Source organism: Bufo bufo, chromosome 6 (genome assembly GCF_905171765.1).
Source record: "Bufo bufo chromosome 6, aBufBuf1.1, whole genome shotgun sequence".
In the NCBI taxonomy this organism is placed as follows: Eukaryota; Metazoa; Chordata; class Amphibia; order Anura; family Bufonidae; genus Bufo; species Bufo bufo.
The window spans coordinates 21521112-21547235 of NC_053394.1; the positions used below are offsets into that span (position 1 = coordinate 21521112).

At 44.4% G+C, this 26124-nt stretch overlaps 1 protein-coding gene across 1 annotated transcript in view; it reads right to left on the reverse strand.

The window, feature by feature from the left end:
• Positions 1-1561: 1561 nt before the first annotated feature.
• Positions 1562-26124, reverse strand: part of LOC121005461 (galectin-9-like) — a 37111-nt gene continuing 12548 nt past the window's right edge. Inside the window, exons 3-4 of the mRNA XM_040438230.1 lie at positions 2463-2582; positions 1562-1576 (exon numbers count right to left, since the gene is read on the reverse strand). Of these exons, the coding sequence (XP_040294164.1) occupies positions 1562-1576; positions 2463-2582 (135 nt within the window). The remainder of the gene's footprint in view (positions 1577-2462; positions 2583-26124) is intronic.

A 26124-nucleotide genomic window follows, 5' to 3' on the forward strand; every position in this document is an offset into this window, starting at 1 on the left:
AGCACAATTCATGTTCATTAACCACTTAATTTCTTTCACACCCCAAAATCTGTAGTATCAGGCCACAATTTCACCCCAATTAGACAATCAAGGATTAACAGATTTACTTATGTATAAAAGAACATGAACTCCCCAAAATCATTAGTAGAGATGAGCGATAGCGCCGCCTCCGTCGTTGTACCCCTCAGATGCCGCGGAATCTGAGCGTAAAATTAACAATTAAAAAAAAATTAGCAAATTTACCGCCTCCATTTGCTCGCGTCGGGCCGGCCACCGCCATCTTCCTTGAAGATCTCAGCTGAAATCCTGTGCTGCACGAGGTTACGTCATCAAGCCGCAAGGGATTTTGCCAGAGATCTTCAAGCAAGATGGAGGCTGGCGGCAAGTCGCAAGCAAATGAGTAAGGTAAGTTTGAATTTTTTTGTTTTTTTTATACGATTTCACGTTAAATTTATTCGCTGACACGAAGCACGAGGAAATTTGGCTTCTAGGCTAATCGAATTTATCCTGAAATTCGGATCGAATTACACTTCGTGGGATTCGATTCGCTCATCTCTAATCATTAGTATCAGACCGCAATTTAACCATAATAACAGAATCAAAGATTAATGGAATTACTTATGTATAAAAGAATACAAAAAAACTAAAATCAGTAGTATTAGAATTCTAATTACCCAGGCTCCTATTACCCAGGCTGTACACAGTTCTACTGTCCCTGCTCTTTCCCTACAGTGTGGATGATGCCTCCCTATTAGATCCCTACACTATCAATAATCTTTCCCTGAACTGCTCAATAGTAATATTTTGTGAATAAAGTATTTTCTAAACTCTGTCCCTAGTGCCTGTAACGTCTCTCCCTACACAAAGTTCACTGGAAAATGGCGGAGACCGGGCAGGAGGAAGCTTTTTATAGGGCTGTGGCATGACAGGGGCTGGCTAGCTGCTGATTGGCATTGTGGGCGTTGCCTCGTTCCCGGGCTTCTTACTTCCTCTTTTTAATATGTGCAGCAGCCATTATAGAAAAAATCTGATTAGTTACCACGAAGCACGGGGAAATTCGGCTTTGTGACAAATATAATTTTTTCTGAATTTCGGATTAAATTCCACTTCGTCGACTTTGATTTTCTCAACACTAGTAAGTACACTTATGCATGGGTGTATAGATACCTTCTTTTTTCAGCATCAGAAATAATATCGATAAGGTTTTGAATATTGCGTATTTTTTACATTTACGACCACACACATTTTTCAGATTTGGTAGCATTAATTGATTAGTTTTTATGTATTTATTTATTTATCTTTTGTATCAGCATAGCAATATGGAGCCCTAGCAGCCAATCAGGAAGTCAATAGAGCCGTCACTCAGAGCAGAGGGGGTGCAGTTAGGGAAGACTTCAGTGCAGAGAGTCCAGGACACTGAACAAGAAGGGACCGCCTCCAGGACACTTGTGATGATGGTGCAAAGGGAAATTAAAGGTGGATTCCTTGTTCATGAACCCTGCATGACCATCAAACTGCTCCTCCATCACCTATACAGCACTGTCAGCAGTTTTGAAGGGTTTTAGGGGAATGCAGCCTGGAAAAGGAACATAAAAACAGTTAATTATGAATAATGTACTGAAACCACACTTTATATCAGTATCTAATACTTAGAACATGTTGTGTATGAAATTTTCTCCCAAAAAGCAATAAGTTCATTCTTAGTACAGAATCAGATTCCAGATGGAAGTTCTCATTGAAATCAATAGGAGGTCTAAAACAGACATAAAAATCCAGAAAATTAAGTAAAAAATGGAAAATGCATGAAATTTTGATGCAGATTCTGCGCCTACAGTTTCAATGTGCTAATCAAACCATCTGTGAACGTTAAAATCGGGATTAAAAATCTTCTTATCAAGTCGATTCCCTCTGCCATTTTTTCTACACTTTGTAGATGAGATTTTACAAAATCTCATCCATTTTGCCGATACTGTAATACGCTGCAGATTTTCTACTTGTAATTCCGGGATAGAAAACCTGCAGCGTGTACACCCCATATGGAGGTAGCCCACTACATACAATTTTAACCTTTTTTTTTATAAATATTGTAATGCAACATAAACTGTGGGGGTAATTTCCTAATTTCCTAATCTGAAATACTCCTAAAGTAGGAGTATTTCAGGGACAGATGGTGGTGCAGCGGTTGTGCCGCTATCTGTTACTTCTCCCCACTCACACTAGGTCTAAAAAAGTGGGCGTGGCGTGGACGGGAAGGGCGGGTTTATGCGTAGAAAAAGTCTAAATGTAAGACAGCAAGGAAGCTGCCTTACATTTAGAAATAGCGTTGTATGCACCAAAGGTATGGAGAGGTCTGCGCCTCTTCATAACTTCGGCAGATCCTCCGCCAGCTATGGCGTCTAAAGCACCGGTCTTAATAAATATGCCCCATATTTATTTTCTTTAAGCGGTACAATATCACTTACCCCTCGTGCTTGTATCTCCACAGTTTTCACAATAACACCTCCATATACACCTAAAGTGGTGACTAGCTCCACAGGAATTCTGTGATTATATTCCAAAAATTCACTTCTATCCACTGAAACCTGGAAGAGAGAATTAGTTCAGGTGGAGGAAGAGGTAGAATTTGGAGACACAAAAATCATTGCTATTTCTACAATTCCAGCTGGCCATCAGGAGAAGGTGTCTGGAGGTGTTTGACATAACTAGGTCTTCATCTCCCCATATACATGGCTTGATGTGTTTGAAATGACCAGTTCTTCATCTCCCCATATACATGGCTGGATGTGTTTGACATAACTAGTTCTTCATCTCCCCATATACATGGCTGGAAGTGTTTGACATGACCAGTTCTTCATCTCCCTATATACATGGCTGGAGGTGTTTGACATAACTAGATCTTCATTAGTGTTGATCGAGCACCAAAGTGCTCGTGTGCTCTAGCCGAACACATTGGTATGCTCGAGTGCTCTACCGAGCATAATGGAAGTCAATGGGAGAACCCCAGGCACCCCCTGCTCAGAAGAGAAGAGGATGTCTGGTTCATAAAAAAAAGACATGCAAATGAGCAGAATCTGCCTTGTTTTTCAGCTGAAAAACCATTTGCATGGAAAATGTGCGATCTGCACTACTCATGAACAGCACCATCTATTGGATTTATAGTCTTGTCATAAAAATATGAAACCAATAGATGGCGCTGTTCTATGTAAATATAATATGGCTAAAAACATCAGTAGTATTTCCCCACATATTATGCATTCATATAAATCAGAAGTATGATTTTATGTATTTTTTTGTTTTTTTAGTAATTAATTACACATTTATTTTGTGCCATACATTTTTTACAATTACTAAAAAAAAATATAAAATATATAAATTAAATTTAGCCTCTATTTCTGACGAAAAAATAATGTGAAGAGTATTGTGGAATTATAGAAAATGGCGCTCCCACTAGCAATTTATTGAGCAATAGAGAATTTGGGAGAGCTTAAAATATAGCTTTTACTATTAATTTATATAAAATATATAGCGCCACAAACAGATGATTGAAATATGGCTAAAAGTATGGAACAGTCTTACCATTCCGACGCCCCCTGATAGGGATCAGCCTAGCGTGGTGGAAATAATACCGCGTCTGGGCCGAGGGTTGGATGTGGTCGTAGGTAGATTCAGGTTGTAGATTGGTGCAGGGAACCGTTGTCCCTAATGCGCCCTGATGGGGGAAGGGGGCAAAGCTGCTGTTCACCTGCCTATCTACACAGAGTTCCTACCCCGCAAGGGGCGGCCCTGTCCGGATACCTTACCCTAGATACGGCCGGTATCCCTAATGTTGCCCTATAGGATGGTTCCCAACGTGTCACGTTTCAGGTGATAAATCATCAGGGGAAGAGATCCAAGAAATGTGCAAAAATAATCCTACAAGGAAAAATATATTCAACATGAGGATCTGGAAAAGAGAAAGGGTTCACATATAATGGGGAAAGAAGAATGATACAGGGACATACCTTAGATCAGTGGATCAATAGGATAGAAAAAAAAACCCGGACATTGATGGTCCTAAGAAGAAGAGGACCCCGCAAATTCATCAAAGAGGGGCACCTCTGGGGCAGCTGATCTGATGTTGTCAGCTGCACACCGTTTGCCATGAGGACGCTGTATTTGAGGAGCAGAACGCGCGCCCTTTGTCTATCGACCGCCCCTAGGGGCGGAATGGTCCGGTCACATGATCGGAACGCCACACCCCTCGGCAGATGCGGCCATCCTGTGGACCGCACCGCACCAGGCCGTGGAGCGCAGCGCAACGTCCGGTCACGTGGGGCAGCCGGGAGAAGGGCTGGATGCAGCGCCTGCTGCTAGGCAACTGACCGACGCCAGGAGTGCTCAGACGTCCAAATCAGCTGCTGGAGAGAAAACGTAATAGCCTGCGCTCTTATGAATATATATATAGCATTTCATGCAGATTACAGGTTAAAGAGGCATGAGTGCTCCTATGACTACAAGCCAGAACGGCATACAGTTTGTAAATATGAGCATTTGATGACATTAGTCAGGGAAAAGGGGATGCGGGCAGGGTAGGGGGAGGGGGGTGGGGGTGGGGGAGGATTATCAGTAGCTTTCAATATATACTTGGGGTGAGATGATATCCCTTACTGTACCCCCTAATAGATCGGGGTGCATGATATATGCAAGTACAGGGAAGGCTGGGACTAATGGTGGAAGAATAGTCCATTACAAAAAACAACCAAAGTTTAGCTGTTCGTTAAGTCCTAAGGGAGCCATGGTCTTAAGGTCATATATCCATCTGGCTTCCCTCTGTAGGATCATTCTGTCCCAGTCTCCCCCTCTTGGTGGTGGATTCACTTTATCAATGGCCATAAATGAAAGACGGCCATGGCCGTTGTGGGCATTCTGGACGTGTTTAGCCACTGGCGTATCTTTGAGTTTGGCCACATCACTAAGGTGTTCCCCTACTCGCCTACGGAATTCACGGATTGTCTTGCCAATGTATTCTTTCCCACACTGGCAGACAATCCGGTAAATAACCCCCCGCGTCTTGCAGTTCATGAACTCGCGAATGGTAAATTCCTTGCCCGTGACATTACTCCTGAAAGATTTGCCAGTTGTGATGTGCGGACAGGCGATGCAACCACTGCAACGATAACAGCCATGGATGGGGTTCTTAAGCCAAGCACAACCCGATGATGGTTGTGGGGTGTATTGGCTATTAACCAGCCGATCCTTGAGGCTCCTTCCGCGTCTATAGGATATGCTCGGAGTTTCCCCGAGCACCTCCCTCAGATCCGGGTCCATCAAAAGGATGTGCCAGTGTTGGTTAATTATTTCCCTGATAGATTGGGCTTGGCCATCATATGAGGTTATTAGGCGGGTGAGTTTTTTTTGGATTGTGCTGGTTTCTGTTTGGGAATGAGTAGACTAGAACGGTCTGTACTCAGGGCTGATCTAAATGCTGCTTTGAGTACCTGATGGGGGTAGCCTCTAGACAGAAATCTCTGACGAAGGTCAGCCGCTTGGTACAGAAAATCCCTCTTATTTGTACAATTCCGGCGTAGACGCAAGTATTGTCCCTTAGGGATCCCGCGTTTTAATGCAGGCGGGTGTTCACTTTCCCAGCGGAGGAGCGAGTTGGTTGAGCTGGGCTTTCTAAATATAGAAGTGTCCAACTCACCCATCTGGCCGTTGGTAATTAGGACATCCAAGAAGGGGAGGGCCTGTATGTCTGATTCATATGTGAAACGGAGCCCTATTTCATTTTTATTGTGCTCCGTCACAAAAAGCTCAAAAGATTGCTTGGAGCCATGCCATATGACAAAGATATCGTCAATGTACCGTGCCCACAGTCCTATGGGCTCGGTGAGGAAGGTACTGTCATCAGTAAAGACCAGCGTGGCCTCCCACCAGCCCAGGAACAGATTTGCATACGATGGGGCACAGGGGCTCCCCATCGCAGTGCCCCTGAGCTGGTGGTAGATCCGCCCATTAAATGAAAATACATTTCTGGTCAGCGTGAATTCCAGTAGCTGAAGAATTACCTGACTGTGGGCACGGTACTGACAACCTCTCGTTTGGAGAAAAAATTGTACAGCCTTAAGGCCCAGGTCATGAGGAATGCTGGAATAAAGTGCTTCCACGTCGATGCTGGCAATTAAATCATCTGCATCGACGTGGACCCCCTCCAGTCGCTTTAGTAGGTCCGTGGTATCGCGTGTGAAGGATGGTAAGGCTACAACAAAAGGGGCCAGGATTTGATCCAAATATATGCCCACCTGCTGGCATAAATTGCCTACCCCTGAAACGATAGGACGCCCTTTGAGGGGTGATACCCCTTTGTGGAGTTTAGGCAGGCAATAAAACGTTGCCTGTCTAGGGAATGTGGGGAGCATGAATTGATATTCATCCCTTGTAATCAGGTTAGTTTTAAGGGCCTCCTCCAAAATATCCCTAAGCTCCCTTTTATATTCCTCAGTTGGATCACGAGGTAAAATCTCGTAGGTGTTAGTGTCCTTCAATATTGAGTTACACATCAGACGATATTGTTCGTTGTCCATTACCACTACATTGCCACCCTTGTCAGATGGTTTAATCACCACTGACAAATCTTGTTTTCTTTTTTTTTTCTATCCTATTGATCCACTGATCTAAGGTATGTCCCTGTATCATTCTTCTTTCCCCATTATATGTGAACCCTTTCTCTTTTCCAGATCCTCATGTTGAATATATTTTTCCTTGTAGGATTATTTTTGCACATTTCTTGGATCTCTTCCCCTGATGATTTATCACCTGAAACGTGACACGTTGGGAACCATCCTATAGGGCAACATTAGGGATACCGGCCGTATCTAGGGTAAGGTATCCGGACAGGGCCGCCCCTTGCGGGGTAGGAACTCTGTGTAGATAGGCAGGTGAACAGCAGCTTTGCCCCCTTCCCCCATCAGGGCGCATTAGGGACAACGGTTCCCTGCACCAATCTACAACCTGAATCTACCTACGACCACATCCAACCCTCGGCCCAGACGCGGTATTATTTCCACCACGCTAGGCTGATCCCTATCAGGGGGCGTCGGAATGGTAAGACTGTTCCATACTTTTAGCCATATTTCAATCATCTGTTTGTGGCGCTATATATTTTATATAAATTAATAGTAAAAGCTATATTTTAAGCTCTCCCAAATTCTCTATTGCTCAATAGCCTCTATTTCTGAAAAGTTTCTGCTGGAATTTGAACTCACAACCTTCTACATTATAGCCAAGAACCTTAATAACTACACTATAGAGCCGCATGTTATCCTGCTAAAAAAAACTATAAAATGATACTTCTGCTGTATAGGAATACTTACTACATGAGAAACTATTATGAGGTTTTTCTGACACAGTTTATCATTGAGCTTTATAGCCCAGTGGACCCCTCTAATGTAGAAAGTTGTGAGTTCAAATCCCAGCAAAAACTTTCCAGAAACAGAGGCTAAATTAGATTTAAATACACTGGGTGTCCCCAAACACTGACTCCATATATGGACATAGCTATATATGGAGTCAGAGCAGGGACTCCTAAGCCACGAATTAGAGTCCTGACTCTTCAGTAACACTGGGGGATTCCCCCACTCTACTGCATAGACCTGAGTGGGCCCTGGTAGCAGCCAACAAACATGCGAGAAGGAGACTCGAACATCACGCTCGAGCACACGCGGTGTTCACGATGCTCGAGTCAAAATGGTGTTCGGCCGAGTATGCTCGCCTATCACTAGTGGAGATTTATTTTAAAGAAAATTAGATTTTGCAGTGAATTTGCTTAACCTTAGTTATAAGTAGAGATGAGCGAATCGAAGCTGACAAAGTGGATTTGTGGTAACGAATAGTGTTGGGTGCGAATATTCGTACTGCAAATATTAATCGCGAATATCGCGACTTCGAGAATTCGCAAATATTTAGAATATAGTGCTATATATTCTTATTCGCGAATATTCAAAAAATTTTTTCTTATAAACCCATGTTCCCTTCCTGCCTCTTGCTTGTGTGCCAATGAGAAAGCAGCAATGTCTTTGAGCTTAGTAACATCCCTAGCAACCAATAGAAAAGTTGCCTACCCCTTACTATATAAGAACCTTCCCAGCAGCCATTTTCTAAAGTTTATTGCAGTTATGAAAGAGACAGAAGTGCGATTGCTATGCTCTGTGCTTTGTTGTATTACATTAGACAGTTAATATATATATATATATATATATATACAGTACAGACCAAAAGTTTGGACACACCTTATCATTCAAAGAGTTTTCTTTATTTTCATGACTATGAAAATTGTAGATTCACACTGAAGGCATCAAAACTATGAATTAACACATGTGGAATTATATACATAACAAACAAGTGTGAAACAACTGAAAATATGTCATATTCTAGGTTCTTCAAAGTAGCCACCTTTTGCTTTGATTACTGCTTTGCACACTCTTGGCATTCTCTTGATGAGCTTCAAGAGGTAGTCCCCTGAAATGGTTTTCACTTCACAGGTGTGCCCTGTCAGGTTTAATAAGTGGGATTTCTTGCCTTATAAATGGGGTTGGGACATCAGTGGCGTTGAGGAGAAGTCAGGTGGATACACAGCTGATAGTCCTACTGAATAGACTGTTAGAATAAACTCTTTGAATGAGAAGGTGTGTCCAAACTTTTGGTCTGTATATATATATATATATATATAGAGAACAAAGAAGTAGGACTGCACTCCAAGATAGTGATAAAATCAGCAAGTGGTTTATTCACCCATAATATGGCAAGTCTTGCGACGTTTCGGCTCACAAGAGCCTTCCTCAAGCATGGTAACAGTGAAAGTGAGAGCATTATAAAGGCACTTACAAAGTGTCCAACCCATAAGGGTGTGGTTACAATCAATTACAATTGCAAACATACGATGCATAGCAATACAAATAAAGTGCATGTGCATAAAGTGAGCAGTGGTATACAATTCATGACTAAGGGATGCCATCCCTACAAAGTGTATTAAAATGTATGTGATACTTCATCTAAGCTAAAATCACAATTATATAGGTGATAATATGATGAAGGTGGATCACAGAAGTCAAACCGTAGGAAGCAATGGGGCCCGCACATACCATGGCGTTCTTTGTGCGTCTCCAGGTCCTCATTGCGCATGACCACACTGACATCATCCGATGCATCACAGTGTAAAGGTCAAGCGCTCGCGCTCTGCCTGGGTCGACATGAGAGCGCCATTTTACATAAGGGAAAGACACCTAAAGGTTACGTACAGGTTATCTATTTAACTGTTGTCCACACGGAACAATCATATCTCCGACCGCTGCAGGGATCTCCTACATATATCAGCAAATGGACAGGGGTCCCGTCCAAATGGGCGGGACACCTGACCAAAGCGCCACTACAAGCACAATTGCCAAAAAAATAGCAGTCGTACAGGGATGATCCCTTAATTGTACCAACAACCTTATCTTGTTAAAATATAATGACATGTCTGGAGTAACGCATTAATAAAAGAACGCTGATGTCCACCTCGGGTCGCATAGCTTCCAAAGGGTCTGATTCTAGGATCCACATCCAATTTAGTGAAAATATAAAATCCTAAAAAGCAGAGAAAAAAAATATTTTAGTTTCAAAATAGATCTTTTTCATAATTGTAAATAAATCTTTCACGGTTATCAAGCACCAATATACAAAAATGAGAAAGACAAAGCGCAAACATGCCAAGGGACCGGGGGTCAGCCACAGATCCTAGGTCTCTCACCTGAACTCAATATTGAGACCCCTGGGATACAGGCTATCCAGATCATATATCCAGCGTAACTCTCTTTTCTTCAAGAGTGTCAGGCGATCACCACCTCTTCTAGGAGGCCTGACCTGATCAATGATCCAGCATCTTAGATCACGCTCGGAGTGTCCGAGGGATCCAAAATGTCTGGACACTGGTAGGTCAGTATGTTTCTTCCTTATTGAATTTCTGTGGTTATTCAACCTTACTTTCAATTCTGTGGAAGTTTCCCCGACATATAATAGGTTACAGGGACAAGCCAACACATAAACTACATATGACGAGGAACAGTTTAGATGGAACTTTATCGGATACTCTTTGTTGGTAAGCGGGTGTGTGAAAGATCTAGTTTTACATATATATCGACAATTGACACAACCGAGACACGGATAACATCCAAGTCCCGGCTGTGTCAATGTCCGCTGTATGCTGGTTTTCTTTGGACCTGCATCCGCTCTGACCAAGTGGTCTTTAAGATTTTTGTTTTTACGGTACGATAAAAGGGGCGGAAGCTTAAACTCTGGTACATCTTTAATAGACCTGCTTAGGATACCCCAGTTGTCCTTCAGGATACGTCCTATCTCCATACTACATCCAGAATATGTGGACATAAATGGTATCCTCTGAGTTTTTTTAGAGGTGGTATGTGTTATTTCAGTATTCATATGTAGGATTTTGTTCTTATGTGCATCTAATAATCTGCGAGGATAACCCTGCTCCCTAAACTTATCTGACATCGTATCCAGTGTAGTCTCCAACTCAGTGTGGTCTGAAACAATGCGTTTCGTACGGAGGAACTGCGAATGGGGGAGGTGTTTAACCAGGCTGCGTGGATGATTGCTTTCATAACGTAGGATAGTATTTCTATCTGTCGATTTGACATATAAGCCTGTGCCAACCATACCATCAATTAGCTTGACGTTCGTGTCTAGAAATGACAATTGCGTTTTAGAGTATGATATAGTATACTGAAGATCAGGATCTATATCATTCAAATATGTGTGAAACTCCCTCAATTGTAGTTCAGTGCCCGACCACAGGAGGAAGACATCATCTATGTACCGCCACCATCTAACAACATGTTGAAAGTGGTGGGATACATAGATAAAGTCCTCCTCCATGTGGCGCATATAAATATTTGCGTACGTTGGGGCCACATTGGACCCCATCGCAACGCCGCGTTTCTGATTAAAGAAGATATCTTGAAACAAGAAATAATTGTTTTCAAGAACCAATCTCAATAGGGTATTTATAAAACATTTTGCATTCTGTGTTATGGGTGAACCATCCAAGTATTTATTGACTGCAGAGATGCCCTTCTCATGACCTATTGACGTGTATAAGGAAACAACGTCAAAGGACACGAGAGTGACACCGTGCAAGTCACCAGCTTCAACTGACCTCAGTTGTTGTAGAAAAACTTGTGTCTTTAATGTAAGACTTTCCGGCCATTGAAAAATCCCTCAATATCCTATCAAGAAAGATGGATATTCTACTGAAAACAGAGTCAGAGCCAGATACGATGGGGCGACCGGGGGGGTCCACAAGACTTTTGTGGACTTTGGGTAGTACATATATTACAGGAGTGATGGGGGATCCCACCGTCAAATACTCCCTCAATCCCTCATCTATGATACCCCCGGCCACCGCATCGGAAAGACTCTTGTTGATTATGTTCATAATGCGAAATTTCGGATCGCTCTGCAATACACTATATACATTTATGTCATTCAATTGTCGTTCAATTTCTCTGATGTACTTGTATGTGTCAAGAACAACTACCCCGACGCCCTTATCAGCTGGCTTAATGGTCAATAGGGGGTTGTTCTTGAGTTCGGAAAGGGCCTCAATCTCTGCAGTGGTCAGATTAGGATTGCATAATCGTGCCTCATCCCCTGATGTGGATTTCAGCATTCTGACATCTCTCTGAACTGCAGAGATGTAGGCCTCAACCGCAGGTTCATCTATATTAGGAAAAAAAGCACTTTTGTTAGTTAAATTCAATCCTTTGAGTGAGAATTCGCTGGAGCATATTTGTGTATTTGCAAAACGTCCCTTAAAGAACACTTTCAATTTAATCAAACAAAAAAAATCATTAAAATCCATCTCTAGATCAAACCAGTTTACCTTAGTGCTCGGGCAAAAAGAAAGCCCCTTGGATAAAACACTTAGCTGGGCATCTGTTAATTCGACTGATGATAAATTAAAGACTATTGTCTCTTTCTCTGTGATGGCGTCTTTGTTGATTGTTGTCTGGTTCTGTTGTAACGTTGTTTTCCCTTGTCTTCTGTACCGGCGACCTCCTCTCCTGGTTCTGGATCTTTTCTTTTCTTTATGTTCGAGTCCACCCCTAAAAAAGCTTTATCTTCATCTATAGGGAGTTGTGTAAACCTTCTCCTTGACTTATTGTCACGATTAAAACTCGTAGATGGCTGATCAGTTTGCCATGTATAAATGTCACCTCGCTTATAATCATCTGCATCACGTGACCATTTGTTTCTTTTCCCCTCCTCCAGTTCCATCTGAAACTTGTTAAGCTGATTTTTGACTTCCTCTTTATATAGTGCGAGGTCATCAGCAGGTATTTGTAAACATAATGTCCGTTCAACCTCCACCAGATCATCAGAGAGTGAAGCGACTTCTGTTTGAAGAAACTCAATGTTTAATAAAATATAATCAAGCGAATATCTGTTTGATAGTGTTTCAAAACGTTTACAAAACAGATCATTATTCGGAAACAGATTTGGGCGTAAATTTGAACGCATTCCCCTCGGGATTCTTTTATCTTTATAGTACTGTCCCAATGTGGCCATATGCAATTTCATTGCTATAAGTCGCCTAGATAACGCGACATACTTGCGTTTGAGTTCCTTGGCAGTTGGAGCCTGTAGAAATGAGGCATCGCCCTCAATCCCCCGCATGATGCGGTCGACCTCCTCAGCAGTATAGGTGCCGCCATTGGGTGTTTCCGTGTTTGACATGGTAAATTCTCCGGGTGTGCTCACTCACAATGCCGATATTGTAGAGAAGAAAAAGTCCAGTGGGAGCACCAGCCAGCATGTGGGTGCAAGGTCCAACGTAGGGTAACGGCAATCCCCAATGGTATAGAGAACAAAGAAGTAGGACTGCACTCCAAGATAGTGATAAAATCAGCAAGTGGTTTATTCACCCATAATATGGCAAGTCTTGGCACAGGCTTATATGTCAAATCGACAGATAGAAATACTATCCTACGTTATGAAAGCAATCATCCACGCAGCCTGGTTAAACACCTCCCCCATTCGCAGTTCCTCCGTACGAAACGCATTGTTTCAGACCACACTGAGTTGGAGACTACACTGGATACGATGTCAGATACGTTTAGGGAGCGGGGTTATCCTCGCAGATTATTAGATGCACATAAGAACAAAATCCTACATATGAATACTGAAATAACACATACCACCTCTAAAAAAACTCAGAGGATACCATTTATGTCCACATATTCTGGATGTAGTATGGAGATAGGACGTATCCTGAAGGACAACTGGGGTATCCTAAGCAGGTCTATTAAAGATGTACCAGAGTTTAAGCTTCCGCCCCTTTTATCGTACCGTAAAAACAAAAATCTTAAAGACCACTTGGTCAGAGCGGATGCAGGTCCAAAGAAAACCAGCATACAGCGGACATTGACACAGCCGGGACTTGGATGTTATCCGTGTCTCGGTTGTGTCAATTGTCGATATATATGTAAAACTAGATCTTTCACACACCCGCTTACCAACAAAGAGTATCCGATAAAGTTCCATCTAAACTGTTCCTCGTCATATGTAGTTTATGTGTTGGCTTGTCCCTGTAACCTATTATATGTCGGGGAAACTTCCACAGAATTGAAAGTAAGGTTGAATAACCACAGAAATTCAATAAGGAAGAAACATACTGACCTACCAGTGTCCAGACATTTTGGATCCCTCGGACACTCCGAGCGTGATCTAAGATGCTGGATCATTGATCAGGTCAGGCCTCCTAGAAGAGGTGGTGATCGCCTGACACTCTTGAAGAAAAGAGAGTTACGCTGGATATATGATCTGGATAGCCTGTATCCCAGGGGTCTCAATATTGAGTTCAGGTGAGAGACCTAGGATCTGTGGCTGACCCCCGGTCCCTTGGCATGTTTGCGCTTTGTCTTTCTCATTTTTGTATATTGGTGCTTGATAACCGTGAAAGATTTATTTACAATTATGAAAAAGATCTATTTTGAAACTAAAATATTTTTTTTCTCTGCTTTTTAGGATTTTATATTTTCACTAAATTGGATGTGGATCCTAGAATCAGACCCTTTGGAAGCTATGCGACCCGAGGTGGACATCAGCGTTCTTTTATTAATGCGTTACTCCAGACATGTCATTATATTTTAACAAGATAAGGTTGTTGGTACAATTGAGGGATCATCCCTCTACGACTGCTATTTTTTTGGCAATTGTGCTTGTAGTGGCGCTTTGGTCAGGTGTCCCGCCCATTTGGACGGGACCCCTGTCCATTTGCTGATATATGTAGGAGATCCCTGCAGCGGTCGGAGATATGATTGTTCCGTGTGGACAACAGTTAAATAGATAACCTGTACGTAACCTTTAGGTGTCTTTCCCTTATGTAAAATGGCGCTCTCATGTCGACCCAGGCAGAGCGCGAGCGCTTGACCTTTACACTGTGATGCATCGGATGATGTCAGTGTGGTCATGCGCAATGAGGACCTGGAGATGCACAAAGAACGCCATGGTATGTGCGGGCCCCATTGCTTCCTACGGTTTGACTTCTGTGATCCACCTTCATCATATTATCACCTATATAATTGTGATTTTAGCTTAGATGAAGTATCACATACATTTTAATACACTTTGTAGGGATGGCATCCCTTAGTCATGAATTGTATACCACTGCTCACTTTATGCACATGCACTTTATTTGTATTGCTATGCATCGTATGTTAGTTAGTCCGGACAGGAGCGCAGCGGTGGGGGAGGACGTCCATGAAGAGGCTTGGCAGTGCAGGACTAGGTGAGGAAAGGGTTAATGGTGAGTGGGGGCGGGAACCGAGGTGAGGCGCGAGTTGCTAGGGCGGCGGGGGGCGTGGCCAGAGGCGAGACTGAGGAAGAAGGCGGAAGCAGGAGCAGTGTTGGCCAGGAGACTGAATCGCCCACCCGCCCGACCCTATTGGAAGTGGAAGTTGTGGGGGTTGGTGTTGTTATATGTCGCGGCAGTCGTGGAGGCGGGGGAGGTCCTTGAAGTGGTGGAATATGGTGGTACCTGAGGATGGGAGGGCCCCGCGGGAGGGGCTGGACTCTCATTGAGGAGCTGGTAGGAACTAATTACGCGTCCATCAGTTGCTGCCTCCGAGCTGGGTTCAACGGCTGGGGGCAAGATGGAGACGCAGGTGTTCCAGTGTTTATAAAGTTATTGGGGCTTCTAGGACCTCCCTCGTCATGGGTTAACTCATGTTATATTTATGTTGTATTTATTTAATAAACGGCTGCTGTGGCCGATTAAATCCAAGCAGTGGTGTGGTGTGTTTATTTATGTGGGTTAGGGTAAGGGGTGGGGTTTAGGGATGGATAGGCTTATAGGACTGAACGAATAGCCAATGCCTTCTTCATGCAATTGTAATTGATTGTGACCACACCCTTATGGGTTGGACACTTTGTAAATGCCTTTATAATGCTCTCACTTTCACTGTTACCATGCTTGAGGAAGGCTCTTGTGAGCCGAAACGTCGCAAGACTTGCCATATTATGGGTGAATAAACCACTTGCTGATTTTATCACTATCTTGGAGTGCAGTCCTACTTCTTTGTTCTCTATACCATTGGGGATTGCCGTTACCCTACGTTGGACCTTGCACCCACATGCTGGCTGGTGCTCCCAATGGACTTTTTCTTCTCTATATATACACTCACCTAAAGAATTATTAGGAACACCTGTTCTATTTCTCATTAATGCAATTATCTAGTCAACCAATCACATGGCAGTTTCTTCAATGCATTTAGGGGGGTGGTCCTGGTCAAGACAATCTCCTGAACTCCAAACTGAATGTCAGAATGAGAAAGAAAAGTGATTTAAGCAATTTTGAGCGTGGCATGGTTGTTGGTGCCAGACGGGCCGGTCTGAGTATTTCACAATCTGCTCAGTTACTGGGATTTTCACACACAACCATTTCTAGGGTTTACAAAGAATGGTGTGAAAAGGGAAAAACATCCAGTATGCGGCAGTCCTGTGGGCAAAAATGCCTTGTGGATGCTAGAGGTCAGAGGAGAATAGGCCGACTGATTCAAGCTGATAGAAGAGCAACGTTGACTGAAATAACCACTCGTTACAACCGAGGTATGCAGCAAAGCATTTGTGAAGCCACAACACGCACAACCTTGAGGCGGATGGGCTACAACAGCAGAAGACCCCACCGGGTACCACTCATCTCCACTACAAATAGGAAAAAGAGGCTACAATTTGCACGAGCTCACCAAAATTGGACTGTTGTAGACTGGAAAAATGTTTCCTGGTCAGATGAGTCTCGATTTCTGTTGAGACATTCAAATGGTAGAGTCTGAATTTGGCGTAAACAGAATGAGAACATGTATCCATCCTCTGATGACTACTTCCAGCAGGATAATGCACCATGTCACAAAGCTCAAATCATTTCAAATTGGTTTCTTGAACATGACAATGAGTTCACTGTACTAAAATGGCCCCCACAGTCACCAGATCTCAACCCAATAGAGCATCTTTGGGATGTGGTGGAACGGGAGCTTCGTGCCCTGGATGTGCATCCCTCAAATATCCATCAACTGCAAGATGCTATCCTATCAATATGGGCCAACATTTCTAAAGAATGCTATCAGCACCTTGTGGAATCAATGCCACGTAGAATTAAAGTAGTTCTGAAGGCAAAAGGGGGTCCAACACCGTATTAGTATGGTGTTCCTAATAATTCTTTAGGTGAGTGTATATATATATATATATATATATATATATAAATAAATAATTCAGATAGTTAGGGGGAGATAGTCAGTGTAGGTTAGATTGATATATAGTAACATAGTATATAAGGCCGAAAAAAGACATTTGTCCATCCAGTTCTGCCAGTTATCCAGCAAGTTGATCCAGAGGAAGGCAAAAAAAAACAACTGTGAGGTAGAAGCCAATTTCCCCCACTTAAGGTGGAAAAAATTCCTTCCCGACTCCAATCAGGCATCAGAATAACTCCCTGGATCAACGACCCCCCTCTAGTAGCTATAGCCTGTAATATTATTACACTCCAGAAATACATCCAGGCCCCTCCTGAATTCCTTTATTGTACTCACCATCACCACCTCCTCAGGCAGAGAGCTCCATAGTCTCACTGCTCTTACCGTAAAGAATCCTCTTCTATGTCTGTGTACAAACCTTCTTTCCTCCAGACGCAGAGGATGTCCCCTCGTCACAGTCACAGTCCTGGGGATAAATAGATGATGGGAGAGATCTCTGTACTGACCCCTGATATATTTATACATAGTAATTAGATCTCCCCTCAGTCGTCTTTTTTCTAAAGTGAATAACCCTAATGTTGATAATCTTTTAGGGTACTGTAGTTTCCCCATTTCAGTTATCACTTTAGTTGCCCTCCTCTGGACCTTCTCCAGCTCTGCTATGTCTGCCTTGTTCACAGGAGCCCAGAACTGTACACAGTACTCCATGTGTGGTCTGACTAATGATTTGTAAAGTGGTAGGAATATGTTCTCATCACGGGCATCTATGCCCCTTTTGATGCAAACCATTATCTTATTGGCCTTGGCAGCAGCTGATAGGTTCCAGTGCAGGGTGTTAGGTAGTGTGATAGGTTATGCTGTCTATATATACATGCTACTGACATAGTTCTGTGATGTCACAAGTTGCAGGTATTGCGCATCATTATTTGCCAATTTGCGCAATCGCAAATATATTGGAGCACTCTATCTGCATATAAAGCTATTGTAATGTTCTGCCGCGCCAAGCATTTTCTTCAGTCTCAGGAAACTTATACCAGCTTGAAAAATGTAGCATAAGTGACCCACTCATGTATTGCACGCGCAATACGCATGGCCAATTTTTGCAATCACGAATATAATTATGTGCAGGGAAAGATTATTTGGGGATCCAAATAGCCATTATACAGCTCTGTCATTCCAGCTATTTGTTCTTGTAGTGCAAGTGCTATGTTGAAAAGTCTTTAGTGGCTTATATCTGTGGAAAAGTAAAAATATATACTCAGTTCCCTTCTGCAGTTATATGTGTTGAAAGCATACAAAAAAAATATATATATATATATACGCACTTCACTGGTGCAGTTATTTGTGGCAAAAGCATTTAGTGGCCTATTTCAGTACAGATAGAAAAATATATTCCAGTTCACTTCTGCAGTTATATGTGGTGAAAGCGTTTAGTGGCGTATTTCAGTACAAAAAGAAAAATATATACAAAGTTCACTTCTGCAGCTATATGTGGTGAAAGCATTTAGCGGCGTGTTTGTCACGGTGGGGAGTGGGGGAAACTCCCCACCGTACAATGAGGTGGGTATACGGGAATACAACTAGGCCAGAGGCCGAATAAGGGAGCAGGTCACCTCCTATAAGATTCCCTAACCCTCGCCCTAACTCCTAACCATATGAGCGGACCTGGAAGGTAGGACGACTCATACCCAGGAACCTAGGACCCTGAGTCGCCCTGATAATCCTTGAGTTAGGGATAGGACTGAGTTGACTGGTTCATCCTAGACACGGATAAACTGGTGCCTCCACCAGCGTAGCTGTAAGGAAAAGGAGAGACAGAGAGAAGCACTGGATAGAGAGATAACCCTGAATAGCAAGCACCTACTGCCGCAGCAACAAGGACTGGAACCCATGCAATAGCACTGGAGTCCACACACCATACAGGACCGAGTACAAACACCGCACATGGAATCCAGCACACACCAGCTACTGCCTGGACCCACATGCAAAACGAATGCAAGGTGGCCTCAGGCAGAGCAACTCTCTGACTTGTAGTCCCCCCCCCCCCCAGGGGGAACACTGAGACCCCCTTCTGGAGGTACAGAGACACACAGGGGAAATGTCTAGCAAATATGCTGGACAACAGACACCAACAAGCCAGACATGTAACAACAACTAGACATACAACAAACCCTGCACAAAACCCACACCAAGCATAGATACAAGGTAAGGGTAAAGACATAAAGGAGACATCATAGAGACATCAATGTCTAACTAGGAGGCTCTCCTACTGGACAGATGGTATATCCAGGAAAGGGCAACACACCTCAGACACACAACACCAGAATAAGAAGCCATGAGGACACACCTAGATCTACACCAGCCAGATGGTTAACCCCACAAGCACCAGACTGGGTAGGAACCATAATATAAGGGGCTCTGAACACATATGCTGAACAAAACGGCATGTTGTCCCTGGCAATCAGCATGCCGCAAACATGTCACGGCGAAACACCAAGACCATGACAATGCTATAATGGGCTGTGCACACACATGCTGACAAAGTGGCACGTTTCCCCTGGCAACCAGCATGCTTCAAATGTGTCACGTCATAACACCGAGACCGTGACAGTGTTCAATACAAAAAGAATAATATATACGCTGTTCACTGTTGCAGTTATTTGCAGTAAAAGCATTTAGTGACGTATTTCAGTAATAAAAGAAAAACATATACGCAGTTTACTTCTGCAGTTATTTGTGGTGAAAGCATTTAGTGGCGCATTTCAGTAAAAGAAGAAAAACATATTCTCAGTTCACATTTGCAGTAATATGTGGTGAAAGCGTTTAGTGATGTATTTCAGTACAAAAAGAATAATATATAAGCACTTCACTGTTGCAGTTATTTGTGGTGAAAGTGTTTAGTGGCCAATTAAAGTACAAAAAGAAAAATATATACGCAGTTCACTTCTGCAGTAATATGTGGTGAAAGCGTTTAGTGACGTATTTCAGTACAAAAAGAAAAATATATACGCACTTCACTGTTGCAGTTATTTGTAGGAAAGCGATTACTGGCCTATTTCAATCCAAATATATATATATACGCATTTCACTGTTGCAGTTATTTGTGGTAAAAGCGTTTAGTGGCCTATTTCAGTACAAAAATAAAAATATATACGCAGTTCACTTCTGCAGTTATATGTGGTGAAAGCATTTAGCCGCGTATTTCAGTACAAGAAGAAAAATATATTCTCAGTTTACTTCTGCAGTTATATGTGGTGAAAGCGTTTAGTGATGTATTTCAGTACAAAAAGAGTAATAAATAGGCAGTTCACTGTTGCAGTTATTTGCGGTAAAAGTGTTTAGTGACATATTTCAGTACAAAAAGAAAAATATATACGCAGTTCACTTCTGTAGTTATTTGTGGTGAAAGCGTTTAGTGGCCTATTTCAGTAGAAAAAGAAAAATATATTTGTCACTTTTAGGAGTGTTTTAATTTGCTTTTAATTTATTTAGTTAAGCTAAAAGTATGTCAGACAGAGAAGTGCCAGGCCATGCACAGAGGAGTGGCAGAGGCCTAAATGTTTCTTGCGCAGGCAGAGGTCGCAGCAGAGTAAGGGGGCGTGGCAGCAGGAGTCGCAGCGAGAGGACTGAGCTCCCGGTGTCATCTAGCGGTCATGTCTTGACCAGCAACCCAGTGATTCTTGATTGGTTAACTCGGTCATCCACTTCATCCCAAATGACATCAGACACCCCCAGCCAACAATTGGTGCGTTCGTCAGACACAACCCTTAGTTGGCATGAGCCCGGGAGCAGACCCTGTGCCTTAACCTGTCCTCAACCTGCCTCTGTCCTTTGCTGTTCCCTCACCTACAGAAGTATTGTATGCTGTGGGCTCAGCTCCACTATGCAGCGAGGACGAGCTACTAGAAGACAGTCAGCAGCTACTGCCCAGCCAAGATCTGGAGGAGACATCCGCCCCTTCCTCCGCTAGGCGTGCAACTAGTGATGAGGAGAGTGGCGTGGTGTCACGGTCTTTGGTTTGCGCTGTGACACTGTTGCCACACTTGCGGTTGCCCACAGCAAAGTGTTGCTGTGAGAGCATGCGGTGGCAGTGTCTCGGCGTTCTGGGTGATTGCCGTGACATGGTTGCCACGCATTCTGTTGCCGGTGGTATTGTGTGGTTTGGTATGCTTGTGTGTGCACTTACCCTTTAAGTGGCTTCCTTCCTCTGTCTGGTGTTGGAAGGGTTAACTCCATTCCTAGTGTTTTGTGAAGAATGGGTTTATGTGGGTAAGGTTTTGGATGCTTGGGCTATTTAGCCTCTGCTGGATGCCTAAAGCTCTGTGTTCCTTCTGCCTTGGTGTATGCTGGTGGTTCACTGTTCCTGGCTTTTACCATCTGTCCAGTGAGGGCCACCCTTGTGGTCATTGATGTTATTATGGTGTCTCTTTCCCTTCTTATCTTTTGGTTTGCGTGGGTTATGTTCAGGGTGTTGTATGACTTGTGTTGTGTTACATAGCTGGTGATGTTTGGTGTCCAGCATATTTGCTAGACATTCCCCTGTCTCACGTTTATTGCAGCTATGGGTGTCCTGGGTTCCTGTGTGGTTGTGGTTTGTGCTGTGTCCTTTAATGTTGGTGTAGACAACAGCACTTGTGCACGGGTTCCAGTCAGTGTAGCTGTGGCAGGTAAGTGTGTTATGGGTTTTGGTTACCTGCCAACTCCATATGCTGTATGTGTTCCCCTCTCCTTGCAGCCTGGCCTCAGATAGAGACTCCTGTTCCTCCATGACTGGGATGAACAGGTCGTCTCTTCCCAGCTCCTTGGTGAGAGATTACCAGGCGACTCAGGGTCTCTAGGAATCCAGCGTATGAGCCGTCCTACCATCGGGGTCCGCTCATACAGTGAGGAGTCAGGGAGAGGATTAGGGATGCTGTAGGAGGTGACCTGCTCCCTTATTACTCATTTTGACCAGGCTGATCCCCTTTTACCCTTTGACACCGCACGGTGGGGGGTTTTCCCCACTCCCCACTGTGACACGTGGTGTTGCGAGCGGTCAGGCTCCTGACCCAGAGTCCGTTGAGGAGGACATCAGTGACTTGCAGACACTACTCGATGATGAGGAAACCGATTTCACTTGGGATCCGGGCGAAGAAGTGGCTTCATCTTCATCAGTAGAAGAGGGTGGCAGCTTGCCCATGAAGCAGAGGCTGAGCCAGCAAGTCGCTAGCGTGGCCGGGAGTCAGCAGGGTGGCAGCAGTGGGAGATCGGGAGCCAAACGGGCACGAGGTAGACCACCCGCTTTGCAGCAGCCTACCTGCCTGGAAAGGAGTGGTGCACGGGTTCACGGAAGCAGCAGCGGTAGCAGTCATTCAGTGTGCACTGTTGGGGGTAAAATCAGCTACTCTTCTGCGGTGTGTCAGTTTTTTGTGGAGCCACCGGAGGAGGTCAACATGGCCATATGTAGAATATGTGGGCAGAAGATTGACACCACATCCCTGCGTCAACATATGCAACTTCAAACAAAACACAATTCGGGGATATCCCCCCTTACCGGCTCTATCAGGGAACCACGGTGTATGAATAGCTGTTGGCGTGTCACGGTGAGCAGAGACTCCTGAATCAAAGACTGAGAAAAAAACAGCACCGCCGTATTCCAAACTGGTCACTTTATTTGTAGAAAAAAAGTAAACATTTAAGCACTAAAAAAAAATCACCTTCTTGACGTGTTTCGGGCACCCAGGCCCTTTGTCAAAAGAATGGTATGATAATGAACATACAAAAGTTAAAATGCACGTTTTAAAAAATGTATCCACCTATCAGGAGAAAAGTTTCATTAACAGATGGGAGGCAACCTAATCTTGAATCAGCCTCAGGTAACAACCACCTGTGAATGGAATACACTTTAGTAAGTCTTCAAAGCAAGTATATAAAGCACTGTTCAGACACACTCAAGGTGCCTCTGCAATACAATCGAAAAAACACACCAAAAACAAAAGCAACAGACCAATATACATAAAATCCCTGATGCTAATAGTGATATATAACCATCCTATCTCCTATTTAAACTAGTTGGGAATCTGGTTTCAAGCATAAAAATCCAGAAAGTTTTCCTTGATAGTAGTTTTTTCTTATGATCACCCCCTCTGTATGGTTTAAATACCCTTTCAATTCCACAGAAGGTGAAGAAAGATAAATCACCCCTGTGGACATCACGTAAGTGTCTGGAAACTGCAGAGGCGTTCAGTGCATTCTCATTATTCGCATCGGATAAATGTTTATGGATCCTTGTTTTTAAAGTATTAGTAGTGCATCCCACATACTGCAATTTACAGGAAGTGCAGAAAATGAGATACACAATATACTTAGTGTTGCAATTAATATAGGATGACATTTTAAAGGTTATATTGCTTTTGTATGATGTAAAGGTTTTTGTTGTATGTAGCGTCACCATAAAGTGGCCTGGAAGAACTGTGGTTCTGATGGGGTGGTCCAGACTGCTGCAGCAACCGCTGCATCACCCAGTGGCAGTCAAGGCTCCACCACCTCAGCCAAAGGGAGCTGTTTGTCGTTACCATCGTCTGCTGTTCCTGATGCTCCTGCTCCTCCTACTCCTCGTCAGTCATTCCGTCAGCAATCGATCACGGAAGCGATTGACAAGAGACAACAGTATATGTGCACGCATTCAATAGCGCAGAAGCTGAAAGTGCTCCTGTCCAAGTTGCTGGTGCTGCAGTCCCTTCCTTTCCAAGTGGTGAACTCTGCATCTTTCAGAGAACTTGTGGCTTGTGCCAAGCCGAGGTGGAGAGTCCCAAGCCATCATTTCTTTGCAAAAAAGGCAGTACCAGCCGTGCACACACATGTAGAATAGAAGGTGGGCCAGTCCTTGAGCCTGTCGGTGTCTGCCAGATTGCACGGCAGCGCCGACATGTGGAGCTGTAACTATGGTCAGGGACAATACATGTCCTTTAAGGCTCAATGGGTGAATGTGGTTCCTGCACAGCCACACCAGCAACTTGGACAGGTCACACCGCTTCCGCCTCCACGTTGTCTTGCTGTTGGTCCAGCGACAATGTTAGCCTCTTCCTCCTCATCCTCCACCATGTCCTCATCCTCCACTGCAGTGGCAGTCACAGTGCCCCTCCAGCATACTACATGTGCAAGGCACGGAGGTGTCATGCTGTTCTGCACCTGGTTTGCCTTGGCGAACGGAGTCACACAGGGGAGGAACTGCTCCGTGTGATTCAACAAGAAATTGAATCCTTGCTTTTTTCGCGAAAACAAAAAATTTGAACCATGGTGACCGACAACAGGAAGAACATGGTGTCGGTGCTGCGTCAAGGAGGGTTGATCCATGCGCCCTGCATGGCACACGTGTGTAATCTGGTTGTCAAGTGGTTCCTGAAGTCTTACACCCATCTGCAAGACATCCTAAAAATGGTCAGGAAACTTTGCATGCATTTCAGCCACTCGTACACAGCAAAGCACACCCTCCTTGAGCTGCAGCGGCAGAACGGCATCCCCCAACATAGGCTTAAATTCGACGTTTCCACCCATTGGAATTCCACCCTCCAAAAGTTGGACCGACTATACGAACAAAGAAAGGCCATCAACGATTTCTTGATGATGCAAGCGGATAGGAGTACTCCCCTGTGTAACATCGATGTCAGCCAGTGGCAGCTCATGCGTGACACCTGCCATTTGCTCAGACCCTTTGAGGAGGCCACGTTAGGACTACAGGATGAACAACGTCATTCCACTGCTTCATGCTCTGGAACAGATGGTGGTAACAATGGCTGGTCAGGGGACAGGAGACGTGGGGCCTAGATCTCACGGCCACATGAGCCCTGTGGGGGCTGAACTGGAAAAGGTGGACATTGGAGCACAGGCAATGTGTAGCAAAATTGGTGTTTTTTCTGCTCAGCTGACAGGATGAGCATCAGCAGCCAGGGGAGCTAAAGGGCGATGAAGGAAGACGAGACAGAGGACCCAGACACACCGTGGCAGTATGCAGTGGAGATGGAGGCAGGGAGTTCCTCTGAGTAACTTGCACAAATGGCCCGATGCATGCTCACTTGCTTGCGCAGTGACAGCCTAATTGTCAGGCTCTCCACCTTGTTGGACCCTCGCTACCGGTCCAAAATGGGGGCCTTTTTTACACCCAGTGAGAGGGAGGACAAACTGATAAACTACAGAGACATCCTATGTAGTCAGTTGGCCGCTGCCTATCTACACCAGCGTCCATCCTCTCGCAGGTCTGACCAGGGGGGTCCCTCTGTGCTCACGTTGCACTGTCATGGCTGCTGGGCAGGGGTGGGGTGGCAGGAGCAGTACCAGCACTATCAGCAGCAGCCTAAGTCTACAGTCGCTGATGAGTAGCTTTCTTCACCCACAGAGTGAAGAAACTACTCACCAGCAGCAGCAGCAGCTAGACCTGGAGCAAGACCTGAACCAGCAGGTGGTGGCATACTTGGACAGCACACTGCCAACCAACATTAAAGATCTGCTGGACTACTGGGCAGCCAAACTGGATTTGTGGGCACAACTATCTGAGTTTGCCCTGGAAAAGCTGGCCTTCTTGGCCAGTAGTGTGGCATCAGGGCAGGTGTTAGTGCGGCGGGTGCCATAGTTACCCCAAGGAGAACTCGCCTGCCCACCCAAAATGTAGAGACTGACCGTTGTCAAGATGAATCAGGTGTGGATCAGACAGTATTTCCACCCACCAATGCCTGATGCATCTGATTAGATCATCCATGCCGCCTCACCCAAACTTTGAAAAAAGAGACCAATTTCTTCTGGTTACCTGCCTCAGCTACTACTGTGATGTTTTCATCCGCCTGATGCCAGACATCTGATGCCAAGTGCCCGTTTTTTCACCCACCTTCGTCAGCAGGTACTGGTATTGCCACCCACCGCCCAACTCTCTCACCTTTACTCTGTGGTCTCCTGATGCTGCTGCTGCCATATCCACACTATGTCACCTTGCCACTCTGTGGTATCCTGATCCTGCTGCAGCTGCCATATTCACACTATGTCACCTTGCCACTCTGTGGTATCCTGATACTGCTGTTGCTGCTGCTGCCATATCCACACTATGTCACCTTGCCACTCTGTGGTATCCTCCCGATGCTGCTGCTGTCGCCACCTCCAGACTCGGTCATTGTGCCACTTGGTGGCCTCCTCATACTGCTGCCACCTCCAGACTCTGTCATTGTGACACTTGGTGGCCATCTCCTGATGCTGCTGCCACCTCCAGACTCTGTCATAGTACCACTCGGTGGCCTCCTCATACTGCTGCCAAATCCAGACTCTGTCATTGTGTCACTCGGTGGTCTTCTCCTGATGCTGCCAACTCCAGACT